This window comes from Panthera leo, chromosome C2 (assembly GCF_018350215.1).
Source record: "Panthera leo isolate Ple1 chromosome C2, P.leo_Ple1_pat1.1, whole genome shotgun sequence".
Lineage (NCBI taxonomy): Eukaryota > Metazoa > Chordata > Mammalia > Carnivora > Felidae > Panthera > Panthera leo.
The window spans coordinates 15,735,057-15,758,964 of record NC_056687.1 but is presented as its reverse complement, the minus strand read 5'-3'; the positions used below and the strand labels follow the sequence as shown (position 1 = coordinate 15,758,964).

The window sequence follows — 23,908 nt, the reverse complement described above, 5'->3', positions numbered from 1 at the left end:
TCCTTTTTAATTGCACTCGATTCTGCCAGTGTCTACCCCAGTGACCCCCATTCCTTCATACTTTCAAAGCACCAGACACTTTTCCTTCCTAGCACTGGGTAGTTTGCACTTACACATTTATTAGTGGGATCTTTTGGTTAATAGTTGTGTCTCCTACTAAGTGGTAAACTACTAAGGGCTTTGAACCCCTGAAAGCAGGGCAAGTCAGGTGTTACTCACCACCATATTTCTAAAGCTGGACACAGTACATGGGATGTAAATGCTGAATCCATTTTTGTTGAGTGAGTGACACATAATCAGAACGTATTTTGATTCTTTAACTTCCTACTTTTCCCCCTCTTCCTCTTACTGATACGTGATATATATTTATTACTTAGTTTTTAAATCAAAGTGAGTGAAATATGTTTTGAGAAATTTATAAAATTCTTGGGACTCTTTGAAGACCCCCCTCCACCCCCTAGATCGTGGCTGGACAGTACAACATGGTGGGGAGGAGTATGGGTTATGGGGTCAGACTTTGCACTTACTGTAAGACCTCGGATAACAAACCTTTCCTTACTGCCTTGCTGTGTTGTGCCTCAAATGTAAAATCATACCTGGACTTATGGCCAAAGGGGGTTAAAATATGTTTAAAAAAATTTTTTTAATGTCTATTTATTCTTTTTTAAAATTTTTTAAATGTTTTTATTTATTTTTGAAGGAGAGAGAGAGACAGCATGAGTGGGGGAGGAACAGAGAGAGAGGGAGACACAGAATTCGAGGCAGGCTCCAGGCTCTAAGCTGTCAGCACAGAGCCCGATGCGGGGCTCAAACTCACGAACTGTGAGATCATGACCTGAGCTGAAGTCGGATGCTTAACCGACTGAGCCACCCAGGCGCCCCTAATGTCTATTTATTCTTGAGACAGAGACAGAGCGTGAACAGGGGAGGGACAGAGAGAGAGGGAGACACAGAATCTGAAACAGGCTCCAGGCTCTGAGCTGTCAGCATAGAGCCCGACGTGGGGCTTGAACCCACGAACTGTGAGATCATGACCTGAGCCGAAGTCGGATGCTTAACGACTGAGCCACCCAGGCGCCCCGGGGGTTAAAATATGTTTAAGAGGAGATCAGAAAAACGTAACTTCTTCTCATATATCTGAGACTTTCTTTTTGGTCTGAGAGTTTTCAGAGGAAGGTGGTTGGAAGGCTCAGATTGCACATTTGCATACAGTCTGAGTCCTAAAAAAAGTTTCTTAAAGAAGCTGAAGAAGTTTACTAATAATGTGGCCTATAGTGAAATTAAAGGAGAATTTGTATAATCAATAACCTATAAATGTGTCTGTGTGTGTCTGTGTGTGCGTGTGTGTGTGTGTGCGCACATGAACTATGCTGTTGAGGCAGAAAAAAGCCAGGTAATTCTGTATTTATTTGTAAACTCTTCAGATTGAAGGTAATGGAGGACTTGGCTTATTTTAATTAACCCATGTGTGGTTTTTTTTGGCAATGCAAAACTTACCCACTAAATTATATGTTCTGTGAGTTTATATTTTTTGTATGTTTTGTTAAAAAATATGATAGGATAATGATGTAAGAGTGACTCATCTGGTCTTTTGTTGAAACATATCCCTGCTGTTTCTGCATTAACTCATCTTATTTTTTCCCTAAGCCTATTTGAACTTTGGACTTGTCTTGAAGCTAGGATATTATCTCCCTCCCTCCCCAGCCCCCACTTTCTTCCTAAATAATTGGCTAGATGCATGGTAAAGGACAAATTCTTTTGTTATCTTTTTTCCTTTCTTTTTAAATAAAGTCTCTCAAATTCCTTTTTCTCCATTCCTTCTTGTGCTGTTTGGGGTCAGGACTTGCTGCTTCACATCTTGGTCAATGTAATGTTATACCTGGTTTCCCTGCCTATGATTTCCTGTTGTTGGAAAAGGACATGGAGTTCTTGGCCTGGTTTGCAAGCTCTAGCCCCCTATGGCTTTACACCCCAGCAGAATGTTCTTTCTCATCATTGTCTTCAGCTCCATTGACCTCTTCGCTTCTTCCTGCCTCTGTGACCTTGTTCACAGCAGCCTCTAGGTCTGGAGCACTTACTCCTTCCTCAGATGCTACCCTCGAGGAGAGCTTAGCTAATATCCCTGCCCAAACACTCCATGGGATTCATCTCTTTTCCTGGGTGAAAGAAAATACACTGGAATGACTCTTTTTGCACGTTTGTAGGCTGGGGTTATCAATAGTTATCCTTTTAACTTCATGTCCTTCATGTCCTATCAATAGTTATCCTTTTAACTTCACAGACTTTCTGACTGTGCATAGTTACCTACAAATGTGAATACCTTTGAATATCTCTTTGTGTCCCCATCACCGAACAGGGACTTGCGCATAGGGTCAAACATGAGTGAGGGTGATTTTGAGTGATTGATTGTAGGATATAGTAATACCCTTTGTGTATACAAACAGTGTAACAAATGTGTCATTTGTAATTTATATGGTCCATATTTAAAATAAAGAGTCAATATCAGCATTAAGGAATTGCTAAGATAAACTAAAATAGGAAGTATGGTTATATCTTATATTTATAAATAAATGATCCTGGTCCTCCAAGGGTTATTGGTGATCATTGTTTCCATTAACACTATACTGAAATGGAAATTCATTGCACAACAACTATTTTCCAGAACAGTGTTTAAGCAAGATAAATAAAGCCACATGGATCTGACCCACGTAACTAGCTCTCTGTTTTTTGGTGATTTGGATAAGAATTTCTTTCCCATCATTTCATACAGTGTGGGCGATTATGTTGGTCTCCGGTGATTGGCTAGCATAAGCTAGACACAGAGAGAGATGTTAACTCAGGTATTTAAAGGAAAGTTTTTCTTTAGTAGAGTCAGACGGGCACAGGTTAAGCTGAACTTCTCTCTCATCTCCAGAGGGGGTCACCCTGGATCAAGCTTGGGAGACCGCAGAGGGGAGCGAAGAGTTGATTATAATTATTATTTTAAATCATGTCTATTAGATAAAGAGAGTCCAACATTTTCTAGGACTATAAACTCAGCACGCAGTGAATTTAATTTAAAGAATCACTTCTGGCTTATGTGATGTATGAAAAGCTTGTTCTTACTTTTATTGGATTTTTTTTTCTCAATTGAAAAAAAAATGACAATTTTATTGAAAGCCTTAAAAACTTACCGAGAATTCTGACATCTTTCCAGGACTCCTACTATTATTTCTTGCCTCTTTCTAGGCCTTTGAATGTGAATAATCTTACAGAATTGCATATATAGTAAAATGAAACGTATACATGATTTTCTCAACAAATAGTATAAACTCTTAAAATATAACACATGCAGTTTTTTGTGGACGTAATGGAAAGAAGTGAGAGGTGGACATTGGATGCCTTCTGAAATTTATCATCCATATTTTGACAGCAAGTTAAAGTACATGATTAAGCTACAATTAGATCTAAAAATGAGATTTACAATTAGTAAAGGTTGCTTTACTCCAGATAGGGTATTTTATCTTGTTCAAAGGAGAAACCATTTGTCTTCTGTGTATATGAAACATTGTGCCAGGTGCTGTGGTGTTTAAAAGATTGACTTAGAATGTCAGAAAGAGAGATAGATTCTTAGAAAAGTCAGGATGAAAAATGTCACATAATTAAGAAAAAATAACTCCATGGTTTTCAGTACACTTACAGAGTTGTGCAGCCATCATTACAGTTTTAGGACATTTTCATCACCCAGGAAACCTCGTAGCTCCCGCTTCCCTCCCTCCCCCCGCCCCCAACAGCCACTGGCCTCCACTCATCTACTTTCTCTCTATGCATTTGCCAATTCTGGATACGTCATATAAAAGGAACAATATGGTCTGTGGTCTTTTGTGGCTGGCTTCTTTCACCTGACAGGATATTTTCAAGGTTCATCCACATTGTAGCATGTATTCCTTTCTCTTGTTGAATAATATTCCATTGTATGGAGAGTCCATACTTTATCCGTTCACCAGTTGATGGACATTTGGGTTGTTTGCACTTTTGGTTATTATGAACATTTGTGTAAAAGTTTTGGGTGGATGTATGCTTTCGGTTCACTTGGGTATGTGCCTTGGAGTGGAACTGTCAGGTCATGTGGTAAATCAACGTGTAACCTTTGGAGGAATTGCCAGGCTTTTTCTAAAGTGGCTGTACCCCTTCATAGTCCCACCAGAAATGTCCAAAGGTTCTGATTTCTCCTTATCTTTGCCAACACTTCTTGCTAGTGAGTGCAAAATGCGGTCTCGTTGTTGTTTTGATTTATAGTCCCCCGACAGCTAGAGATGTTGAGCATCTTTTCGTGTGCTTTTTGCAATTTTTATGTCTTCTCGGAGAAATGTACATTCAGATCCTAGCCCATGTTTTAGTTGGATTATTTCTCTTTTTATTATGGAATTGAAAAAATGTTATAGAAGTTCGTGAGTTCAGGTAAAACATTAGAAAGGGATTTTCATATGGGGGTAACACAAAAATAGCAGACCTATATTTTCATATCTTTTGAAAAGACATAAAATGATGATTGAAGAAGCAACATCTCATTGAGGGGATAATATTGGAATTGGGGGAAAGGGAGCATATGTAATTTGTAATAGCATAGTCTAAAAATAGCCCTGTTCTGATTTGTTTTCAGTCGTGGCATTTAATTTGTCCCGAATTTTCCAATAACAATAGCTTTTTATGTTTAACCAGAAACATTTATTTCTTTAGGACATTCCTGATGGCAGAGATTTTTAAGTTGTATTCTGGGGACCCTTTCAAAGATTGGGGATGGAGCCAGTATCAGGCAGGGGACTGTCCAACGGCTAACGAGAGACGGTCCCATTAGCTCTGTTTTATTTTCTTCACTTCAGACTAAGATTTTCCTTGCAAAAGGGCATCACGCTAGAAAACATTGAAAACCTCACTTTTATATTTGTTTTATATGTATTATATATATTTATATGTATTTTATTTTTAGCACTTATTTAAAAAAATTTTTTTAATGTTTATTTTTGAGACAGAGAGAGACAGAGCATGAATGGGGGAGGAGCAGAGAGAGAGGGAGACACAGAATCTGAAGCAGGCTCCGCGCTCTGAGCACAGAGTCCGACGCGGGGCTCGAACTCACAGACCGTGAGATCATGATCTGAGCTGAAGTTGGAAGCTCAACCGACTGAGCCATCCAGGCGCCCCTATTTTTAGCACTTATTTTTATTTAAAAAATGTTTATTTACTTTGGGGGAGAGAGAAATAGAGAGAGGGAGAGCGAGCACAACCAGGGAAAGGGCAGAGAAAGAGAGAGAGAGAGAGAGAGAGAATCCAAGAAAGCAGTGCAGATCCCAATGTGGGACTTGATCGCATGACCGTGAAATCATGACCTAAGCCAGAATCAAGAGTCAAACGCTTAGCTGACTGAGCCACCCAGTCGCCCCTATATTCCAAGCAGTTAAAAAAATTATTAAAAGACATTTACACAGGGGCACCTTGGTGGCTCAGTAGGTTGAGTGTCCGACTTCGCTCAGGGCACGATCTCACGGCTCGTGAGTTTGAGCCCCATGTCAGGCTCTGTGCTGACAGCTCAGAGCCTGGAGCCTGCTCTGGATTCTGTGTCTCCCTCTCTCTGCCCCTTCCCCAGTTTACACTCAGTCTCTCTTTGTCTCTCTCTCTCTCTCTCTCTCTCTTTCTCTCTCTCAAAAATAAATAAACATTAAAAACCATAAAAAAAAGACATTTACACAGCTCCCAGAAATGAGGTTTCTGCTGTCATAAAGAAATAGTAAATGGAGATATTTCTCCATATGTCTGCAATGTTGGCAGTAATGGGGGAGTCCTATCGTCCTCACTAAGACATCCTGATGTGGGTATGATGCCTCTGTATAAAGTATAGGACTTGCGCTCAATTTCTAATAGTGGAGATATGCTTCCTAAGACCAACTTGGCTAGCAAGAATCCAGGTTAGTGCCTGGTTTGCAATAGGATTTCAATAAATACTTGAACGGATGAGTGGAGGAACCAAAGAACTGTCTTGGCTCTTGACTTTTCTCCAGAGGTATAGCCGAGGGAGTTTTTCACTTTAGGATTTAGCTTTGTGTGAAATCCCCATGTTCCAAACTTCATCAGGCTTTGAGATCACACTTTCTGTTAATGCCCCAGTCATAATGATTTGGGTCTTTTATGCCACCTAATTACATGCTGTTCAGTCTTCTAACTGGAATCTCATTCCTCAACATCTCTCCATCTAATCTTTGCCTGGAACCATGTTGAAAGGGACAGAATATTTACCACTCCTCAGTGAGAGTGCCTTTAAGTAGGTCTCCCTGGCTAAGGAAAGAGGGTCCAATCTTTGGGGGAGCAGAGTGAGGAAACATTTTGCCTTTCATCTGTTCCTATTCCACGATTAACTCTTGGTGGGATGATTGATAGTGGAAATCTCCATTTCCTTTGGAATAAGTGGTTCTTAACTGGGCCGACTCCTCAGCCCCAAACCCCCAAGATATTGACAATACCTAGAGACATTTTTGGTTATAATGACGGGTTGGGGGAAAATGCTACTGGCATTTAGTGAATAGAGGCCAAGGGTGCTGCTGACCCTTCTACAATGTGAGTGGATATAGGGCAGCCACCAATAGCAAAGAGTTGTCTAGCCCAAAAGATCAATTGTGCCAAGAGAAATTCTAGAGCAAATCTCAATTCTTCCTGCAAGGAAGTGTTGTCCTTTGGCTCCCAAATGATATAATGCATTTATTCCTTATGCATTATTCATTTGTAGGGCTTCAGTGCCACAGTCTAGACTGCACTTTGCAATTCCATTTCAATACCATTTATTATTACCCCACCTGCATAAAATGAAGGTAGACTTTCACATACTTTTTACCATCTTGAGGCATCTACTTCTTCTCTCCTGTGTGTCATTGCTTGTACTAGAACACAGATCTTTTAAGAACCACCAACAGTGTGGTCGAAATCACTAGTTAAAATAAATTCTCCCCAGTATTTTATAATATTATTACCCAAAACTCTTTAGCTCTTTATGTCTGAACTGTCTAGGATTTTGTCTTTTCCAAATGAAAGTCTTAGTTAATGCTGAACATCTAAAAAACCATGGTAGTGGTCTTTCCCAAATTAGAGAAATGTTTGTCCTAATGATGAATTCATGTTCTAAACTCCTGCAACATAAAGAATCTACTTAATTTTGGAGTTAGTTTCTACAAAGTTTCAAAGTTCTCTTCACTTGGACTCTCCCTTACCCTATTTGTTGTAGCAAATAAAACCTTTTCCAGGCATATGGCTTATGATGGGAGTGGCAGATAGTCTATGATGGACCCAAGGTTATGGCCTTTTTACTGTTGAAGTACATTATGTTGGAAACAGTATTACAGACTCTTGACTTCAGCAATAGGATTCCTGTAATGATGGTCTTCTACCCCCATATCACATTACACTGAAGGGAATGATAGAAGTGATCAACCCAAAATCAAAGGCAAGACCACATTCTAGCCAATTATAGATATTGATTTGTTCCTCAGATCATCTATTTACAAGATTGTCTCCATAGCTTAATGTACCAGGTTTAATTATGAATTGCTATTGGATGAACATAAACACGTCTATGTAAATAGGTCTTGGACAGGAGACAGCAGACATTTTGATAGTATTCATTGAGTATATGTATAGTTGGTTATCAGATACATCAAACTAATTTAAAAACCTATCAGTTGAGTCCTCCTGATTCCAGTAAGGAAGAAATTATCATTGACTTTCTCCAATGCAAGAAAAATGGACTAGACAATCATGATCATTCCTTTTAGTTGTAAAGTCTGTGATTTTCTAATTTATCTTTTCTACCAGTCAGAATGAATAACAGAGGTCTTCAGGAGTTTTAAATGAGGTCAGATATGGAACCAGGACGGCAGCCATTGTTATACCTTGTACTGCCAGTTCCCGGACCAGGATTTGAGAGCAAAACTCTACTTCCATTTGAATTACTTGTGTGAGACAGTTCATTTGAAAAGAAAAAAAGAACGAGAATAGACGATCTGATGGGTAGGGCTTGAGAGATATGCATCCTCTTTACTTCTCTAAGTTTTACTATAAATTTCGTTAGGACAGTTACCTAAGGAGCTTTACCAATATTTAATTATTGACATGTATTGCTTAAACTATACTTAGAGGCAAAGGGCCATAAGCATTTAATCATAAGGATAGGTTTGATTTCTGGCTTAGTCTTATTAGTTGTGGGATTTTTTTCAATGTAGTTAAGCCCTTTGCATTTCTTTTTCCTCATCTTTAAAATGCATGTGATTTGTCTCTGAGACATCTTACTCCTCAGTTATTCATTCAGCAAGTATTTATTGGGAGCCTTTATATTCTAAATACCATGGGAGACTCAAAGATCAACAAGAACTCAGAGGACCTTTGTGTATATACATATCAGTGTTCCAGCTTACCTTCCTTTTGTCCCTTCTAGGCCCTTCCTTTCCAATGCCTGGTTTTGCTCAGTGGTCATCAAAGCGGGTGCACGAAGCAGTCCATTGGGGGAAGAAAGAAAATACTAGAACTTCCATTCTGATTTGTGTTTTGTCCTTTTCCTGGAGTAACTGTTTATTTTGACAGTTTCAGACTTACAGAAAAGTTGCAAAAATGGTGCAAAGACCTCCCATATGTCCTTTCTTGGATTCACTGATTATTATTATTCTTGTATTATCATTAAATATTTGTTATTTACCTTTGAGAGAGCACAAGATGGGGAGGGGCAGAGAGAGGGGGATAGAGGATCCGAATTGGGCTCTGCATTGACAGTCTGACAGCGGTGAGCCAGTGTGGGGCTCAAACTCACAAACCGTGAGGTCATGACCTGAACTTGAACCTGAAGTCAGATGCTCAACCAACTAAGCCACCCAGGCACCCCTGGATTCACTGATGATTAAAAACTTCCCCAGTTGTGCTTTAGTCTCTCTCCCCCAACACTGCACACTACTAGGGTTCTCTCTCTCTCCCTGTCTCAGTGAGATGAGGTATCTATCTGTCTACCTATTGTCTCTCTACCTCTATCTATCTATCTATCTATCTATCTATCTATCTATCTCTCTATCCCCCCCATCTAATCATGCCCCATTATTCTAAATATTTCAGTATTTTCTTTTTAAAAAAAATTTTAAAATATTTATTTATTTATTTTGAGAGAAGAGTGAGCAGGGGAAGGGCAGAGAGAGGGGGACAGAAGATCTAAAGCAGATTCTGCACTGATAGCACCGAGCCCCCTTAGGGCCTCAAACTCCTGATGCATGAAATGATGACCTGAGCTGAAGTCAGACGCTCAACTGACTGAGCCACCCAGGTGCTCCAGTATGTTCTAAGAACGAGGACATTCTCTCACTTAACCACAGTACAATAATTACAAATTAAGAATTTTTTTTTTTTTTTTTAAAATTTTTTTTTTTTCAACGTTTTTTTATTTATTTTTGGGACAGAGAGAGACAGAGCATGAACGGGGGAGGGGCAGAGAGAGAGGGAGACACAGAATCGGAAACAGGCTCCAGGCTCCGAGCCATCGGCCCAGAGCCTGACGCGGGGCTCGAACTCACGGACCGCGAGATCGTGACCTGGCTGAAGTCGGAGGCTTAACCGACTGCGCCACCCAGGCGCCCCACAAATTAAGAATTTTAGCATTGATACAGGGATATTTCATAATCCACGTTTGAATTGCATCAATTTCCGAATGATGTCCTTCACAGCAATTTTTTTTTTTTTCCGGCCCAGAATTGCACATTGCTCTTAGTTGTCATCTCTTTAGTTTCTTTAAATGTGGAACCATTTAGGCTAGCGGTTTGAAGAGTACATGCTAGCAATTTTGTAGAATTGCCTTCAATTTGAGGTTGTCTAGTGTATGCGTTTTTGGCAGGAATACCAGAAAAAGGATGTGTCCTTCTTGGTGCATGTGATATCTATTTATCTCCTTACTGGTGATGTCAAGGTTGATCACTTGGTTAAAGGAGTCTTCCAGGTTTCTGTGCACTTTTGCCTACAGAGAAAGAGATGTGACACACGCTTATAGGCAAAGAATTCTGTTAGATCTAGTTTAGGATTAACTGACCCACATAAGGGGGGTGGACCTGTGTTGGGTTGTCATGTTTAGTAAATCTAAACATAGACTGGGAACCTTTAGCTCCTTATTATGTGTATTTATATCAATAAATTATTGATAGGTAATTACTGAGAACTGAATTTGTTTAAGACTTTATCACTCCTTATCCCTCCAATAAACTTAGCCTGCTCTCTGAATTCTAGAGTCAGGCCAGAAGGAAATGTAGATATAATGTTTTGTTAAATAGGGCTGCAGATATCTATACCTATCTATATCAGCAGTCCAGAAAGGCATGGAAAATAATATTTGCAGGCAGAAGTTGGATTCTTTAGTTTAAAGGAGACTGTTAAGGATTTGTTAAGCTCTCAAGTAGAAAACAAAGTTAGATAGTAACTGATTTTGGAGGACAAAGACAAGGTAAAGGACAAACTACAGTTCTATCTGTAAGACAATAGATAACATTTTAACTCATAAACCGACTTTCTGGGTTTTTTTCCCCTTAAATTAATAGTAACTTTTACCATTTTTGTACTCTTTAAACAAATCACCTTGTTTTGACTGTCAAAGGACTTATTGAGCTTTTTGGGTCTATGTTGAGTATTTTGGATGTGTCTGGTAGAGGTGCTAGAACAAAATAAAGTGGCTACAACTTGCAAAGCTGGAAAAGCTAAAAGGAAGTCGCTGGAAGTAATTAGAGGTGGTGAATTTAGAAAAGCAGAATCAAGATTCTGCTTCCATTATGCTGTTACTGCATAATTTAGTTGGTTTGCATTAAATTGTGTGCTTTTTCCCTCACCTGCCCCCTGGGTCTTCAGAAAGGAGCTCATTGCCAAGCTGGATCAGGCAGAAAAGGAGAAGGTGGACGCCGCTCAGCTGGCCCGGGAATTCGAGGTACTGATGGAGGAGAACCGGACATTGAAGTTGGCTCAGTCCCAATGTGTAGAACAGCTGGAAAAGCTTAGAATACAGTATCAGAAGAGACAGGGCTCATCCTAACTTGAAACTATTCAATGTGAGCATAAAAGGTTGGTGACTGTTGTGTGCTGGCCAAAAGATTTTCATTTTAAAGGGATAGTGTGTAAAACCTACTGTTTCTTTCTATTACCCACGTGGCAAACATCTGTAATGAATTTAATGCTTGCCAGATCAAGTTTGTGAGAAGGGAGATTATATTTTAAATAAGATAATTAAAGCAAGCCTATTGGCAGTATACGTTTTTTTCTTATTTACGAAGATGTGATCAGAGTGTATATCAGGGTAGAAAAAGATGAAAATAGAATATTAACTGACTCCGCTAACAATTGTGAACAGAATTAAGCCAGGAAAACAAACTAGTAAGATGCTCACTGTAGTTTCATACCTGTGTATTTTTAAATTTCATGTCTCGAATATTTCAACTATGCTCAAACCTGAAGTCAGAAACTTCTGCACACATTTTTATGTTCACCAGAGTTAGGTTTAATCCCTCAATGATTGATTGTACTGAGAATAAATGGTTGCATATCATAAAAGATTTCTCATGAAAATATTAGCAGAAAGCATGTTTGTGCCAAAAGCACACTGCCAGTGCTAACTTGCTGTTATAATAAAAAGTTGATAAGGCTGCATTTTTTTTCACGCCATGTTACCTGACGGTAAACATCTCTGCCTTTGCTTGTGTGTGTTCTGGGGCATGCGGGAAATGGAAAAGTATTGTTTGGACGTTGCTTTGGTGAGTTCCCATGAAAACATGAGTAAAACTATGACTATGACTTTGTTTTGGATTTAAAGAGAGGTTTTGGATCAGTGATAACTAATAAGAATATATGAGTAATTTCAAGAATAAAATGATTTGCCTCTTGTTCCACCTATCACCATAGTTCCCCAAATGGATCTCTTTGTTTTATGTCCATTTCTGTTCATGTAACTTCTTTTTCATTAAACATGAATCAAACTGTCAGTCTTTATTTTGTCCCTTTCTTAACTTCCCTTATGCTACCGTTAGTTGGGACTGGCTACCCTGAGTCGGAATGTGTTCCTAGTCATATTTGTATGCGCAGAATCAGCAGTGAAGCCCCTTCTCTTGGAAAGACTGCAGAGTCTCATGTAGGTCATGCAGAATTCTAATACTCAATATGATGCATTAGTGTCTTAAGGTATTTTCCCAGAAAACGTAAAAGAGGATGGTTGATTAAAACACCAGGATGGCCAAGGATAGACCAGTTTTTCAAAATTTTTTTTAACTTTTATTTATTTTTGAGACAGAGAGAGCATGAATGGGGGAGGGGCAGAGAGAGAGGGAGACACAGAATCGGAAGCAGGCTCCAGGCTCTGAGCCATCAGCCCAGAGCCCGACGCGGGGCTCGAACTCACGGACCGCGAGATCGTGACCCGGGCTGAAGTCGGACGCTCAACCGACTGAGCCACCCAGGCGCCCCAGGATAGACCAGTTTTTATGGACGGGGGGTGACTTACCCCTGGGTGGACAGATGGCAAGGTCTAGAGCCATTTTGTTGTTGTTATTGTCATGACTAGGATGAACAGGTGCTAGAGGCGTCTAGAGAATAGTGGCCAGGGATGCTGCTAGACATCCTGCCATGCACAGGATGACACCCTCAGCTACAAGGAATTGCCTGGCCCAACATGCCAATGGTGACCAGTCTGATACACCCAAGACTAGACTAGTCACTGGGCAGGTGGGCAGATGCCAAGGGGAAGCATGTTGCAGGGTCACAAGTTTCTTGCCAGGTGGTGCAGAGTCCATGAAGTCTCTATACACCCTGAACGTCCGTTTCCTCATTTGTAAAACAAAGCTTTTTGCTAGATCTCAACATTCTAATGTTATATGCACCTATTCATCCTGAAGCTGCTTTAACATTTGACCAAAGATGAAAGTCCCTATTATCCTGGTAGAACCTTCTTCTTTAGTAACCCCAAGGCTTATACATACTAATATAAAGAAGGAATTGTCCACTAAATTTATATAAATCCAGGGTTAATGTACTGGGAGAATGAAGAGTACATTGCCAATGTCTAAACACAGGAATTAGTTTTTGGTCACTGCCCATCTGAAGAGGTTTACATAGATTTACAGAATTCAAGCAGTCATGGCCCCTTATAGATAATTGGGAGCAGGGAAATATAGTTCCAAAATATCTTTGCTCTACCAGAATGAAAATAATTTAACAGGGTCAAAATATTGGAACACCATTGGTAATATATTGAGGAGACACTGAGTAAATACTTGTAATATCTGTGCCTGTCTCAGCCTGAAATTTTACTACATGTTTCCTAAAGGTATCTATTCATGACTCAACAGCAAGAATTTCCCTACGTGTGTGTGTCTGAGGCAGACTTTTATTCATTGAAAACATGAAAACATCATCTACTTTTGAAGTCGTGCCAGAGAAATCTAAAAGCAAAATTTCTCGCATTGCCAGTCTTAGCTTTCCATGCATGTAACAAATTCCCCCCAGTCTTACTCACCTCTGCGTATTATCTATATAACACAGAACCATTTAAGAATTTCCTATCTTCAAATATATTTACAGTATTCTTGCTATTAGCAATAATGAAAATGATATAGAGCATTAAAAATGAGCACAGAGGTCCGATGAATATTAAGGTGAAGATATTTGCTTTTCGGCCAGAATGAAAGGAAAATGCAACCCATTTTGTATTCTGCGATTGCTCTATTGGAGAATTGCTCTTTGTGGGTCACTTAGTTGATGTAGACACGACAAGAATGTGGTCATCTGTGGGTAGAGGTCAAATGTCTAATCACTGGAAAGGGCAGAGCATGTGCTCTATCTCATTCTGGCATCTGGACTTGGCTGTATCGCGAAGTCAGTATAAATAAGGAAATAAAAGCCGTCTGGAGCTCAAATCCAATTCAACAAAAGTTTATGGTACACTTTCCTAGTGCAGGGCAGAGGAACGACAACAGAGGATGAAGAATGAATTACACCATCCTAGCCTTCGAGATGCTTCCAATTTAGTAACAGAAGTAGCATATTTGTTCTAGTTCCTGAAGACATGAATAAACGTCAGTGCAATAAGATAGATGAAGTTTTCAGTCGGAGTTCAGAGAAGGAAAGGATGGCAATGAGCAGAAGAACAGTGGTTGGGAAGCCCAGATATGGGGGCGGTGACGAGTCTTTACTGTCCAGTATATGCAGGCGGATAGTGAATAATTAGGTTGGGAAGTTCCACCGGGCCCTGGTTGCAGGGGGAGTTTGGACAGAAATGTTTTAAAAACTTTGTTTTTTAATGTTTCTTATTTTTTTTTTAACGTTTATTTTTGAGACAGAGAGAGACAGAGTATGAACGGGGGAGGGCCAGAGACAGAGGGAGACACAGAATCCGAAGCAGGCTCCGGGCTCTGTGCTGAGCTGTCAGCACAGAGCCCGACGCGGGGCTTGAACTCACCAACCGCGAGATCATGACCTGAGCTGAAGTCGGAGGCTTAACCGACTGAGCCACCCAGGCGCCCCTGTTTATTTTTGAGAGAGAGACAGGATGTGGGCAGGGGGAGGGGTAGAGAGAGAGGGAGACACGGAATCTGAAGTCAGTTCCAGGCTCTGAGCTGTCAGCACAGAACCCAATGGGGGGCCCCTGAGCGCATGAACTGTGAGATCATGACGTGAGCCAAAGTTGGATGCTTAACCGACTGAACCACCCAGGCGCCCCTGGACAGAAATGTTTTGAAATCAGGAGTGAATGATGAGGACAGGACTTGAAGATAAGCAATATGGTTGTAGTGCGTGGGATGGATCACAGGAGACAGAGACCGGAGGCAGAGGAACTGTCAGAAGGGTAATAGGAGTGTGCAAGGAGAGAGGCCGCAATTGAAATGGAGTAACAGACTAGAAGGGATAGGGAGACCGTGATAAGTAGAATCCATGTGGCTTGGGATGGATTCCATATGCAACGGAAGCAAAGAAGATGAGAGGTGACATTTCCTGAGCCCCTTCTGTGCCAGACTATGCCAGTGCTTTATATAGACTGTATTGTTAAATTCTTATAATGACCTGAGAAGTAGCTATAATTATCCCCATTCTCCTGAATTAGTAACTAAGTAATTTGTACAAAGTTCCCTAGCACTGGGATTGAAATACTAAGTTTCATTCACTTATTAATTAATTTTTTTAAGTTTATTTATTTTTTAGAGAGAGAGAGTGCAAGCGCGATCAGGGAGGGGCAGAGAGAGAGGGAGACACCGAATCTGAAGCAGGCTCCAGGCTCTGAGCTGTCAGCACAGAGCACGATGCAGGGCTTGAACCCACGAATGGTGAGATCATGACCTGAGTCGAAGTTGGATGCTCAACTGACCAAGCCACCGAGGCGCCCCAAATTCATTAATTTTTAAAACTATTTCCTGAATGCTTGTACTTTGCTAGGCATCCTGGAAGGTTCCAGGGACACAACAGTGAACAATAAAAAAAATGGGTGCCATTCTTAAGGTACCCTTAGTCTAGTAAGGGAGGTAGACATTTACCCAAATACCCACTTGGGGTAGTCTTTTTTTGTTGTTGTTTCTTTTAAGAGAGAGACAGAGAGAGAGAAAAAGAATGAGTGAAGGAGACGGGCAGAGGTAGAGAAAGAGAATCCTAAGTAGGCTCCACGTTCAGGACAGAGCCTGACGCAGGGCTCCATCCCACGACCCGGGATCATAACTTGAGCCGAAATCAAGAGCTAGACTGTCAACCGACTGAGCCACCCAGGCGCCCTGGGGTCATCTTAAAATATATCCAAAAATCCCCTCCAAAGGTAGAGCGTAAGTTCCCTGCCGTGTACTGTGGATTGGACTAAAAGACCTATTTTTAACAAACAGAATAGAGAAGAAGTGGCACTATGTGACTTCTAAGGCGAGGTCGTAAAAGACATAGTAGCTCCCTTCTCATCTGTTCTCTGGGATCACTTGCTGTGGGGAGAGCCACCTGCCTTGTTCTGAAGAGACTTAAGCAGGCCTTGGAGAGGCCACATGGTAAGGAACTGAGGCCCTACAAATGAACTTGGAAGCAGACCTTCTAGCACCAGGCAAGACTTCAAATGGCTGCAGCCTGGCTGACATCTTGAGGCCATGTCACGAGACTCTGAGCCACAGCCACACCACCAGTCTGCTCCTGGTTCTTGATTAGCAGGAACCAAGAGATGATAAATGTTTACTGTTTTAAGCTAATAAATTTCGAGGTGATATTTAGCAGTAGATAACAAATACATCATGTAAATGAGGTAAGTGCCAAGCAGAAAAGAAACCTAGTTTATGAAAGCGAATCTAACTGAGATAAGGAGGCTGGGATGGTTTCCGTGAGGTGGTAACTCCTGTGGTAAGATCTGGTGGATGAGTAAGAGCTCAAGAGGCAAAGAAGGTGGGTGGAGGAAGGCATCTAGACAGAATGAAAACATGTACAAAGGCCCTGTGACATGTTCAAAGACTTGAAGGAAGACCAGTGTGGCTGAGCATGAAGATATAGGGAGAGTGTGATACAAGATGAAGTTGTAGAATAAGGCAGAAACTTGAAGATCACATTAAGAATTTTGGCCTTAATCCTAAAAGCAATAGGAAGCCACTGAATTTAAACATAGGGCGTACCATGTGAACACATTATCTTCTATAGTGACATGTTTTAAGAGTTTTCTTTTTAAAGTTACTTCACTTTAAATTACTGAGAGTGTTAGGGCGTCTGGGTGGCTCAGTCGGTTAAGCGTCCGACTTTGGCTCAGGTTATGATCTCGCGGTCCATGAGTTCGAGCCCTGCATCGGGCTCTGTGCTGACAGCTCAGAGCCTGGAGCCTCTTTCAGATTCTGTGTCTCCCTCTCTCTATGACCCTCCCCCGTTCATGCTCTGTCTCTCTCTGTCTCAAAAATAAATAAACGTTAAAAAAAATTTTTTTTTAATTGCTGAGAGTGCAATATAGGAATATTTATATTGTATATATTTAGCTAGTGGGCTAGATAGATGATAAGTTAGTTAGACAGGGTTATTATATACATTTGATTTGATAAGTCACTTAATGAATATTTTTCTCCTTAGAGAATAATAAACGCTTGGTCAGACTGAATCTACCTTCACAGTCACCATTAATATATTTAAATAGGTGACGCTTATAATAATCCTTCTTTTTAATGAATATTTCTACTATCCACCTGTTTTTATTTTTAAAATTTTTTTATTTAAAAAATTAAAAAAAAATTTTAATGTTTATTTTTTGAGAGACAGGGAGAGACAGAGTGTGAGTGGGGGAGGGGCAGAGAGAGAGAGAGGGAGTCACAGATTCCAAAGCAGGCCTCAGGCTCTGAGCTGTCAGCACAGATCCTGAGGCTGGGCTCGAACTCTCAGACCACGAGATCATGAGCTGAGCCAAAGTCGGACGCTTCACCGGCTGAGCCACGCAGGCACCCCTAGCAACCTGTTTTTAAATGTTTATTTCATGTTTCAAAATTGCCAAACCTAGAACTGGCAAGAGAATATTCTTAAGCAATTAGAACTTCTAAGACAATATTTTTCAGCCATCTTGTTATTTTTAAAGAATGATAATCAGAGAAGAGAGAGTGAAATCATCTCACACATGAACATAGAAACTTGAAATGCACATAGGTCAAGATTAAATAACCCATGAAGCTGATAGCATGAACATTTAGATTCTTTGAATACCCTTCCAATTCTAACAGTCTGTGTTTTAAATAACTGGGAATATATGATTTCTCAGGGTTACCAACAAAAGTTCCCTGAAAGAAAAATGTCTTCTACTCAAGAGTTTTAAGTTATACTGTTAAAATCATGTCTATTTCATTCTGCTCCCTGAAACCTTGAAAATGTTCCTTCCTATCCAGTCCTTGTGTGTGGGTGGCTTTTAAGAGTGCAGATAATGTGATAATGATAGTGAGGTGATGGCCTGAGTCATACAAGACAGAAAACAGAGTGGGTCCCTGAAGATTTTGTCTTTTAAAAACTTTTTAGTGGCTGCTTTTGCACTAAGGAGTTTAGGATGAGAATTCTGAGCAGAAGGACTGAGCCAGTGTGAATAGAGGAGGAACCAAGTTTTTCAACAGCCAATGAGGGAGAAATTGCATTTGCAACCGGCTGATCTCAACCTATTTTGTCTGTCACTGAACATGTCTGGGCAGTAGCTGTTCTCTCAGATCTGAGCCTTGGAAAGGGAAAGATAAAGAGATAGTAGGATGAGGTAAAGTTATGTGTGAGACAGACTGCCCCCTCCACCCCCCTGCTTCTTAATTGCCTGCTCACTTCTCAAAAATGAAGTAAATACTGAACATGCTGACTTTCCCTATCATTCCTGTAAATAAGGATATGACTCACAAATCCTGCAATCTCCAGAATGCCATAGATTCTATGGTGATTTGATTTAAAAATAGCTGGGAAAAAGCAAGAAATCATGCGTAAGTTGGGATGGTTTTTCTTTTCTTTCTCTTTCCTTTTCTTTCTTTCTTTCTTTCTTTCTTCCTTCTTTATTTCCTCCTTTCTTTCTTTCCCTTTCTTCTTTCTTTCTTCCTTCTTTGTTTCTATTTTTTAAACTTAATTTAAAATGTTTATTTATTTTGAGAGAAAGAGAGAGTGTGTGAGGGGCAGAGAGAAAGAATCCCAAGCAAGCTCCGCACTGTCAGTGCAGAGCCTGATGGGGGGCTTGATCCCATGAACCGTGAGACCATGACATGAGCCGAAAGCAACAGCCAGATGCTTAACTGACTGAAGCATCGAGATGCCCCTGTTTTTGTTTTTCATTTAACTTGTTGTTGTGTCAAGCCCTATTCTGTCACAATATATATTCTGAGAATATCTGGTTTCCCGACCAAATTTTAGGGATTTCTGCCTTCTGGGAACTAGCATAGTGAACACAGGGGTCAGATCTCAGATCCCAGGTGAGAAGACTCAAGACTCGGGAGTCACTGTGCTCTACATGCAAATCTCCATCTGGTTGTACGTTCTTCTTTTCACAGAGAGAGATGAATGTTGATGGCATTTGAATACACTGACCCCCACCCCCAAACTGTTACAAAACCATTGCAATATTATAAATACAGATATGCAGGGTGCTAATTATAATAATAGTGGTTCAAGTAGCAGTGACTATAAAAGCCTACTGAGCGGCATTCACTGACCTTTAGCTGGCTGACCCAGAGATGGGAAGCAAGGAGTCTCTTTATTATTGGTGCTAAAACCCCCAAAGCGAGACTTTCTGCAAACCTAGTTTGAGTTTGAGATTGAGGATTAAGGTGCAGGTGAGGAGTTTGTATATCCCCCCAAATCTCAGTCCTTCTCTCTGTAATCAATGTCCCTGTAGGGAACAAGAGCGCATTCAAAAGGGGCCAATGAAAGGAGACCTAATGAAGGGAATATTTACCAAGTTGGGGACAGAGTTAAGGGAAGCTGGGAGGATTGGTGAAGCCGTTGGGACTGGCAGCCTCAGGGAAGTCTCTCCTACGCCTTGGAAGATGAAGGAGGGAAGAAGCAGTACTAGGACCTGGCAGGGACTGTTCTGGAGAGGAGGCTCTGCCCCATCGCATTCCCAAGAATTTGTGCTTTGGTGGGGAGGTGAGGCCACAGCTTACCCAGGGCTTAGGTGGGAGTAGCCTAGAGGATAGATACTTCGGTCTTTCCCTCCTCCTGTCCTTCTCTCTTCTGCTGGTGGCTCCCACTGGGAAAACCCAATCACAAGTCAGAGGGCAAGGGAACTTTGTTGCTGTGGTCCCTCTAGCCAGGCTCCTAGGGCACATACCAGGGTGGAAAAGTGGGGAGAGTGATGCATCTACAGAGGTGCATGGAGAGTCTTTTTTTTAACTTTTTATATTTTTGAGAGAGAGAGAGAGAGAGACAGAGTGCGAACAGGGGAGGAACAGAGAGAGAGGGAGACACAGAATCCGAAGCAGGTTCCAGGCTCTAAGCTCTCAGCACAGAGCCTGACGCGGGGCTTGAACTCATGAACTGTGAGATCATGACCTGAGCCGAAGTCAGACACTCGACCAACTGAGCCACCCAGGCATCCCTGAGAGTCTTTTGCACAGATGACCAACAAGGTAAAAAGGTAGAAATACCTCAGTAGCTAATTAATAACAAACAAACAAAAAAACCCCAAGATGGCCAGGATGGCCAAGTTTGTGATTTTAACCCTGTGTCCTTCCTAGTTTGTCCATTAAATGTCTGGATATATGAGCCAGGAGGACCATCAGCCCCTCCCTTCCTGAGGATGGGTCAGGGGCAGGGTTGTCAGACAAAATATGAGATGTGTATATATATACATATATATATATATATATGGCATAAGTATGTCCCAATCATTGTGTAAAAAAAAAAAAAAAAGCTATTTATCTGAAGTTTAATTTTAACTGGGAACTCTGTATTTAAAATTTTTTTTTAATCTTTTTAAAGTTTATTTATTTATTTTGACGGGGGGGGAGGGGCACAGAGAGAGGGAGAGAGAATCTCAAGGAGGCTCCACACTGTCAGTGCAGAGCCCAACATGGGGACTGAACTCACAAACCATGAAATCAGGACCTGAGCCAAGATCAAGTGTTGGTCGCTGAACCCACTGAGCCACCCAGATGCCTCTGTATTTTGTTTTAAATGGTTTATTTAGTTTTGAGAGGTGGGGGAGAGGAGCAGAGAGACAGACAGAAAATCTAAAGTAGGCTGATTGCTGTCAGCACAGAGCCCGACACAGGGTTCGATCCCCTGAACCAGGGGGATCATGACCTGAGCTGAAATCTAGAGTAAGAGGCTCAACTGACTGAACCCCCCAGGTGCGCTGGGAGCTCTGTATTTTTATTGGCTGAGTCTGGCAATCCTAATTTGGGAGGATGGTGGAGAGAAAGCTGGGCGCGGAGACCCTGCCCCCTCCCAACCTCATCCTTAACTGCTGTTTGTTTAGAAGAAAGTGCTCTGGAAGTTGAATGTGGTATCAGATTTCTGAAACCATGCTTTTGCAACATCAGTGTTTGAAATGTTAAGTATGTAATAAAAAAAAAAAAGAAGAAAACACTGCTTCATGATCAAATAAATTAGAGTAACACCGGGCTAAAAAAAGTTAAAGAGCTCTCAGCTTTAGGATTTCTCCTGGCCTTTATTTATTTATTTAAAGATTTTATTTTTAGGGGCACCTGGGTGGCTCAGTTGGTTAAACATCTGACTTTGGCTCAGGTCATGATCTCACAGTTTTTGAGTTCCAGCCCCGCGTTGGACCCTGTGCTGACAGCTCGGAGCCTGGAGTCTGCTTCAGATTCTGTGTCTCCCTCGCTCTCTGCCTCTCCTCTGCTCACACTCTGTCTCTCTCTGGCTTTCAAAAATAAATAAAGGTTTTTAAAAACTTTAAGATTTTATTTTTAAGTAATCTCTACATCCAACGTGGGACTTGAACCCACAACCTCAAGATCAAAAGCTGCACGCTTCACTAAACTAAGCCAGCCAGGCGCCCCTCCCCTGGCCTTTAATGCTAACATGCATTTGACACCAATAATAGCGTTTTCTTGTTTAATTGAAAACCCAAGACAACGAACAAATGACAAGCCCAAGTTCCTTCTGTTCTACAGTGACCAGAGTTTTCCATTGAAAGGCAATTAAATTTAGCAGTCATTTTGATGTCGATCATGTTAAAACAGAATGTTACTATTATTTCAGCATATTGCTTTAAGGCTTAATTTGCATTTATAAAGGCCGTTTTAAAGCTCCCCATAAACATTTGCAAAGTGATAGTGTTCTATTTAATAAGATATTAGATTGCCCACTTGATTCTGCATGGTTTTGCTTAGCTTCATATGAGGAATCAATTAAAACCAAATTATCATCCAAGCAGGGCAATCCTAGATTTTTCAGAGAGAAACATGAGGGTGAAAATATCAGCTTTCTCTGCTTCACAAGGTTATTTTTGGAAAGAAATGAATTGTTGTGAAAGGTGCACGAAAGATCACTGTGCTGTAGAAGTCTTATTATCACCCTCACTGTAGAGTTGGTGAGCTACACAGGTCTTATAGCTTTCTTTCTTTCTAGTCATAAGTATTTTAGCTAATTTGTTGTCCAATGTGTGATCCTGTTCTGTAATGTGCAATGGGAGAATAAGGGAGGTGTATTGGGATTAGAATCAGTGGCAAAGGGGCAGATTCCATGCTTGTGCCCCGGACCCAATCACCACCCCCTAGTAACAGTGGAAAGATTCTTCTATAATGTGAAAAAGCATTTTTTTTTTTCACATCATAGAGTAGGTGTGAACATAGAGTCCTGGGTTGGTTTGGAGGTTCTGCTCCATAAAATCTTCAGAGCCTCAAATTTATCTGCTCTTATTAAGGGATGTCCCTCATTATTATATTAAAATTTTTTTTAACGTTAATTTATTTTTGAGACAATGCGGGAGACAGAGTGCAAGCAGTGGAGGGGCAGACCAGAGCCTGATGCGGGACTCGAACTCACAAACATGAGATCATGACCTGAGCCGAAGTCGGACGCTTAACCTATAGAGCCACTCAGGTGCCCCTAGGGATGTCCCTCGTTATTATAATCTGAGATGCCAGCTGCTCATTGTTAGGGTTCAAGATGGCTACAGGGAGTAGGGACAAGAAGAAGAGAGGCCAACTTGGTGGGCTGGCTATCCTGGAAGCTGCCATGAGATGCTTCTGGGCCATGGGGTCCCCAGATGTTTGGTCAAACATTATTCTGGGTGTCTCTGTGAGGGTGTTTTTGCATGAGATTTACTTTTTTGTTTTTATTTTGCGAGATAGAAAGAGAGAGAGAGAATGAGCGAGGGAGGGGCAGAGAGAGGGAGTGAGACAGAATCCCAGGTAGGCTCTGTACTGTCAGCAAAGAAGCTCAAACTCATGAATCATGAGATCATGACCTGAGTCAAAATCAAGAGTCTGAGGCTTAACCGACTGAGCCACCCAGGCTTTCTGGGATTTACTTTTTAATTAGTAAGATGAGTAAAGCAGATAGGCCTCCCTAATGTGGGTGGAGCTTGTCTGATCAGTTGAAGTACTGAATAGAACAAAAAGGCTATGAGTAAGAGAGATCTCCTCCTGCCTGCCTCCCTTGAGTTGGGATGTTGGCTCTTTCCTGCCTTTAGACCAGATAAGAGACATTGGCTCTTTCTGGGTCTCAAGCCTGTCCACCTTCACATGAGAACTGCACCATTGGCTTCCTAGGTCTCTAGCTAACAGATGACAAATCTTGGGACTTGTCAGCCTCCATAATCACATGCGCTAATTCCCTTTAATAAATCCCCCCCCTCTCTATCTCCTATTGGTTCTGTTTCTCTGGGGAACTCTGGCCAATACAATCCTATTGCTTGAAACTTAGTATGGAATAAAAAGAACCAGTATATGGGGTGGAGTGTGTGGGGGCGGATGCAGAAGATTCTGCCACAAGAAGGAAACTCAAACCCTTGAGGGTAGTGGTGAATCAGCAGTGACGGGGCTACGTTCTTTTATTTTGGGAGCTGATTAAAAGCACTGCCATACCAGCAGGTCAGGCTCTCCATTTATCAATTTGGGCAGCAGTGTCCTCTGTCTTACCAGGTGAAAGTTCTTGGAAGACATTGATCATATCCAAATTCCTTCATTTTAAATATCTTTTCAGAGTATGTTAAAGAAATTTTTTACATCCTATTTTTTTTTTTGAGAGAGAGAGGCAGAAAGAAATCCCAAGCAGGCTCCACGCTGTCAGGGCAGAGCCGTTGGCGGGGCTCTCGCTCATGAATCCTGAGATCATGACCTGAGCTGAAATCAAGAGTTGGGCGCTTAACTGGCTGAGCACCAGCCCCCACCATGTGCCCCTCTATCCAGAGTATGTTAAATACAAATATGTCTACAAATAGAAAGCCCTGTCACTTCGTGCAGAGATGCACGTT

General features: G+C 41.2%; 1 protein-coding gene across 1 annotated transcript in view; it reads left to right on the top strand.

Annotated features, from left to right (window-relative positions):
• MAP3K7CL (MAP3K7 C-terminal like) overlaps window positions 1-12,007 on the top strand; it is a 38,194-nt gene extending 26,187 nt beyond the window's left edge. Inside the window, exon 6 of the mRNA XM_042955323.1 lies at window positions 10,891-12,007. Within this exon, the coding sequence (XP_042811257.1) occupies window positions 10,891-11,071 (181 nt within the window). The 3' untranslated portion in view covers window positions 11,072-12,007. The remainder of the gene's footprint in view (window positions 1-10,890) is intronic.
• The last annotated feature ends 11,901 nt before the right edge of the window (window positions 12,008-23,908 follow it).